This window comes from Microtus ochrogaster, chromosome 8 (assembly GCF_000317375.1).
Source record: "Microtus ochrogaster isolate Prairie Vole_2 chromosome 8, MicOch1.0, whole genome shotgun sequence".
NCBI classification, from domain to species: Eukaryota; Metazoa; Chordata; class Mammalia; order Rodentia; family Cricetidae; genus Microtus; species Microtus ochrogaster.
In genome coordinates this window covers 63016337-63022351 of record NC_022015.1, presented here as the reverse complement: position 1 = coordinate 63022351, position 6015 = coordinate 63016337, and the positions used below count along the sequence as shown (strand labels likewise).

The following is a 6015-nucleotide window of genomic DNA, read 5'->3' as shown; positions in this document are numbered from 1 at the left end:
CTGGTGACATATAAGGGTCTGTAGCTCTTCCTTAAGAGTCGGAGGACGAGATTGTCTGCAGCTGCCTGCAGCCGCTCTGAGCCCTTCAACACAGCTGAGAGGCACAGCAACTATGAGGTATGCCCTCCCTTTCTCTGCTGCTGAGGATGTAGTCAGCCTTGATGACAGATGCAAATCCTAAGCAGCCAAAGTCCCAAGAGAGGCCAGTCCTGTTTTAACCTTTCACACTTCCGTCTCTACAGCTGTCAACCTGTCATTGAGATGCTCTGTGGCTTCCTCCAGATCTGCTTATCTACCTGACATCAGAGATGGTTGTTTGATCTCACAGGGACTTCTTTTAAAGATCTGGGAGAACTGTTCTTGTGAATTCTCTCTCTTTCCCTCCCTCTCTCTGCCCCCCCCCCCATTGCAAAATTAAATTGAGAGTATCTAATATGAATATTATATAACAGTGTTCTTTTTTTATTTCTTTATTGTTAAAGATGTACTTAGACTACTAACACTGTTTCCCCCTCTTCTGAATTTTACTTATAATTGCTGGATTAATCTCAGAAAGCAGAAGGGTTACGAACTAAACAGAGCATAGGAAGGAAGGAGCTCCCCTCACTCATTGCCTCTCAGCTCTGTCTTCTGTCTGGTAGCACAGAGATTCAGTACCATCAAACACGATCCTTGTCACTCCATGTGGCTTTCTAGCTATCAATTGTTCAAGTCAGAAACTGTAGTATTTCAATACATAGCTGGTTTACAGACAGCATGGAAAATGTAAGTGAGAATATACAATATTCCAGAGGCTTCTCTGCTGGGTTAGTTTGTTTCCTGCTTATTTCTTTTTCTGTCTCTGGGTAAGACTGAAGGGAATCTTTTTTTTTTTTTTCTTTACGAGACAGGGTTTCTCTGTGGTTTTGGAGCCTGTCCTGGAACTAGCTCTTGTAGACCAGGCTGGTCTCGAACTCACAGAGATCTGCCTGCCTCTGCCTCCCGAGTGCTGGGATTAAAGGCGTGCGCCATCATCGCCCAGCTTGAAGGGAATCTTAAAAGATGAAAAAAAACTTTAAGAGTCACAATGGTACCCTGAGGAGGAAAAGGAGCTAAATGCCAGTAAGCCTCTCCTGCAACCACACATCCTATCCTTGGTATAAACTATAAATCTGAGAGAATAAAATTCAAAGGGAAATTAAACAAGAATGTGAATGTATTAGTAAGCTATCAAAATGAAACATCACCAATGTAAGTAGAAGAAACAGGGGAAGGGCATGGAGAGTGCATTTCATTCTGAAATAAAGGTTTGAGGCATTGCTAGCATATATAATACAATTATTAGATGAACTATCCCAATGATGGTAAAATGTGTGAAATTCAAGAATGATTGGAAATAAGATATAAGTAGTTCGAATGAGCAGATGCCCAAAGGGACTTTAATCTTATTACAGATCATCCGTGTTTATTGCAAACTAAGATGTTTTTTTCCTTCATGAAACAAGGAAATGGAATCAACCTAGGTGTCCAACAATGATAAATGAATAATAAAAATGTGGTACATGTAATGGAATTTTATTCTGCCATTTAAAAAATAATTAAGGACTACCTAACTGGTTACTTAGTGTTCAGCCCCTAAACACATACACACAAACAGCAAAAGATGGACTCAGCAGATTGTATTTGTAGATTTTTTGCATATGTATCCAAAAATATGCAAAATGCTCAAAGAAAAAGAGGCTATTAATTTGAGAGTGGAGAGCATGGGAGTAGTTTGAGGGAGGAGACAAATGAAACTGGAGGAAAAGCAGGGAAAGAGGGAAGTGACACCGCTCTATTTTAATTATAATAATGTGTTTTTAAAGAACAAAATGAAAGTATACAATCCGAAGGAAAATGGATAGAACTAGAAAATATTAAGTAAGAAAATCCAGACTCAGAATGGCGAACACTGCTTGTTCTAATCTGTGAATCTTAGCTTTACATGTGTGTGATTATATGAATGTGTGCAGCTGTCAGGGAACTAGAAATGGAATCCGCATCAGAAGAAAACAGAAAAGAGACATTAAAAGAGAAGAGATCAGAGGGAGGGTTCCAGAGCACATGTGATATTAAAGAGAGGGGGAGGGAGGCGCCAGGGCACATGTGTTATAAAAGAGAGGAGACGGTGGAAGGGTACCAGAGCACATGTCATATAAAAAAGAGGGGGAAGGAGGAGGGCACCAGAGTACATGTGATATAAAAGAGAGGGGCAGGGGGAGGGAGGCGCCAGGGTACGTGTGACATAAAGTGAAAGTGGGAACACTGCACATGAGAGAGGCATGAGGACAACACAACACAGAGAGAAGAGTGCAGGGGAAGGGGCACCCAATGCAAAGTACAAGATGTAAAAAAAAAAAAAAGAATTAAAAACAAAGATAGTAACTACCTTTTAATAATAAATACTTTACAGAGTAATCCAACAGCAGAAGAGAGCAAAAATGTTTAAATAAAAGACACAACTAATGTGATCAAATTTCAAGATGCTAGACCAAACAAAGAAAGCATTAAACATTAAAGATATATTAAAAATTGTACTGGGGATGGAGAGACAGATTGGCAATTGCAAACAAATACTGTCTAGTTCCATTTTATGATGTCATTGTTTTTAACACTTGAGTAATACTCCATTGTGTAAATGTACCACATTTTCTTTATCCATTCTTCACTTGAGGGGTATCTAGGTTGTTTCCAGGCTCTGGCTATTACAAATAATGTTGCTATGAACTTTGTTGAGCAAGTATCCTTGTGGTATGATTGAGTATCCTATGCCCAGAAGTGGTATCACTGAGTCTTGAGGTAGACTGATTCCAATTTTCTGAGAAACTGGCATACTGATTTCCAAAGTAGCAGTACACGTTTACACTCCCACCAGAAATAGTAGAGTGTTCCTCTCACTCCAAATCCTTTCCAACATAAGCTGTCCTCAGTATTTTTGATTTTAGCCATTCTGATAGGTATACGACAGTATCTCATAATCATTTTGATTTGTATTTCCCTGATGGCTAAAGATGTTGTGCAATATTTTTCTGCCATTTGAGATTCTTCTGCTGAGAATTCTGTTCAGCTCTGTACTCCATTGTTATAAAGAGAGCTGCTTGTTTGTTCCCGACTGCTCAGCCCTGAAATAATCACACAGAAACTGTACTATTTAAATCACTGCTTGGCCCATTAGCTCTAATTTCTTATTGACTAACTCTTACATATTAATTCAACCCATTTCTATTAATCTATGTTTTGCCACGAGACTGTGGCTTACCAGGTTAAATTCCGGCATCTATCTCTGGTAGGGCTCCGTGGCTTCTCTTTGACTCCACCTCCTTTCTCCCAGCATTCCGTTTAGTTTTCCCCACCTCACTCTGTTCTACCCTATCAGGCCAAGCCAGTTTCTTTATTCGTTAGCCAATAAAAGCAACACATATACAGAAGGGCTTCCTATATCACCCCATTTTTTAAATTGAATTATTTTCTATTTTGATATCTAGTTTCTTGAGTTCTTTTTGTAGTTTGGAGATCAGCCTTCAGATGTGGAGTTGATGAAGATCTTTTCCCATTCTATGGGCTGTCGTACTGTCTTATTTCCCATGTCTTTTGCCTTATAGAAGACTTTCAGTTTCAGTAAGTCCTATTTATTGACTTTTGCTCTCTGTGTCTGTGCTACTGATGTTTTGTTTAGGGAGTAGTCTCCTGTGTCAATGAGTTCAAGGCTACTTCCCACTTCTTCTATCAGGTTCAATGTAACTGGATTTTTGTTGAGGTTCTTGATCCATTTGGACTTGAGTTTTGTCCATGGCAATAGATATGGATGTATTTGCAATCTAATATATATTGACATCCAATTAGACCAGCACCATTTGTTAAAGATGCTTTCCTTTTTCCATTGCACTATATTTACTTCTTTGTCAGAAATTAGGTGCTCTTAGGTATGTAGATTAATGTCAGGGTCTTTGATTCAATTCCATTGTTCCACATGTCTGCTTTTATGCCAATACCAAGCTATTTTTATTACTATAGCTCTATAGTAGAGTTTGAAGTCAGGGATGGTGATGCCTCTGGACGAACCATTCTTGTACAGGATTGTCGAAACTACTCTGGGTTTTCTGTTTTTCCATATGAAGTTGAGTATTGTTCTTTCAAGGTCTGTGAAGAATTGGGGTGGGATTTTGTAAGAAGAAATTCAGTTACTATCTCTAAACACAAAGCTCCAGGAATAACACTGAAGCTGTACTGCGGCTCACAGACCCTCCAACACAAAGGCGGGAGCTAGCTAACAGAAACAGTCTTTCTAGGAAACCCAAACGCCATGTAGGACTGACTCACTTCCTTCTGTCAGTTTTTCTGCCTAAAATGAGCAAACTCTTACTTCCTTATGCAGTAATTCAGACATATGACAAATACTGAAATAAAAGAAAGGGAAGCATGTGCCTTGGTTAGGTTTGGATGAACTCTCTTTAGAAGGAAAAGAATATTTGCTGAGATCCCACTCCTTGACAGGTGAACGTGTGGTGTCTCACAAATGACTGTTTCTTTTTTTTCTGTCCCACAGCACAACCATAGAGAAATCCTTGGAGAGCAGGCTCCAGCAGCTAAAATGCCATTTCACCTGGAACTTGATAACAGGAGATGAGTCCTTGGATGAGTTTGAGGACAGGGTGTTTAACAAGGATGAGTTTCAGAACAGTGAGTGTAAAGCCACGATGTGCAACATCCAGGCCTATGTCAACCACCTCAGAGGCCAAAACGAGGCAGCGCTGAAGTGTTTAGAGGATGCTGAACGTTTCATTCAGCAACAGCATCCTGACCAAGTAGAAATCAGAAGTCTGGTCACCTGGGGAAACTATGCTTGGGTTTATTATCACATGGGCCAATTTTCAAAAGCACAGGCTTATCTTGACAAGGTGAGAGGGGTCTGTGAGACGTTATCCAGTCCCTATAGGATCGAGAGTCCTGAGCTTGACTGTGAGGAAGGGTGGGCCCGTTTAAAGTGCACCCAGAACCAAAATGAGAGAGTGAAGGTGTGTTTTGAGAAGGCTCTGGAAAAGGACCCAAAGAACCCAGAATTCACCTCTGGATGGGCCATTGCATGCTACCGTCTGAGCTACTGGCCAGCACGGCAGGACTCCATTGACTCTTTGAAGGGAGCCCTTAGACTTTCTCCCAACAACTCTTATCTTAAAGTCCTCTTGGCACTGAAGCTTGAGACGGAAGATGAAAACCAAGCATGGGAACTAGTGGAAGAAGCCATAAGAAAAGCCCCAGGTGCGACAGATGTGCTTCTCAGTGCAGCCAAGTTTTATTACAAGACACATGACGCAGACAGAGCTATACAGCTGCTTACAAAGGCTTTAGAATACCTGCCAAACAATGCCTATGCACATTACCATATTGGGTGCTGCTACAGGTCAAAAGTGCTTGGAATGGTTCATAGAAGAGAGACTGCATTCAATGTGAATCAAACGAGGTTTCAGAAACTAATACAACTGGCGGTTAACCACTTAAGGAAAGCAGAGGAGATCAAGGAATTTCTTGAACATTCCTGTAGCTACCTTGCTGGACTTTATGCCATGACAAACCAGTATGAAGAAGCCGATTATTACTTCCAGAAGGAATTCAAGAAGGATCTCAGTCCAGGCCTTAAACAGTTGCTCCACCTACAGTATGGCAATTTCCAGTTGTTTCAAATGAAGTGTGAAGACAAGGCCATCCATCATTTTATGGAGGGTGTGAAAATAAGGCAGGAGACAAAGCCTAAAGGAAAGATGATAAACAAACTTCAAAGAATTGCCCTAAGGCGACTTTCTGAAAATGAATTTGATTCTGAGGCCTTGTACATCTTGGCGTTTCTTCGGGAGTTGAATGAAGAAGGCGAGCAAGCTGCTAAAGAAGCTGAGAGGGTGCTGGATGCTGAGAGGGTGCTGGATGCTGAGAGGGTGCTGGATGCTGAGAAGGCTGCTCCTGCAGCATCTTTGCGTGAGAAGGTGCTGGATGCTGAGAAGG

The 6015-nt window shown here is 41.0% G+C and overlaps 1 protein-coding gene across 2 annotated transcripts in view; it reads left to right on the top strand.

Moving 5' to 3' along the window:
- Positions 1-6015, top strand: part of Ifit2 (interferon induced protein with tetratricopeptide repeats 2) — a 7942-nt gene continuing 1927 nt past the window's right edge. For both annotated transcript variants that reach the window (XM_026781128.1, XM_013348014.2), the window contains exons 1-2: positions 1-117; positions 4565-5996. In XM_026781128.1, the coding sequence (XP_026636929.1) occupies positions 113-117; positions 4565-5996 (1437 nt within the window). In that variant the 5' untranslated portion in view covers positions 1-112. The remainder of the gene's footprint in view (positions 118-4564; positions 5997-6015) is intronic.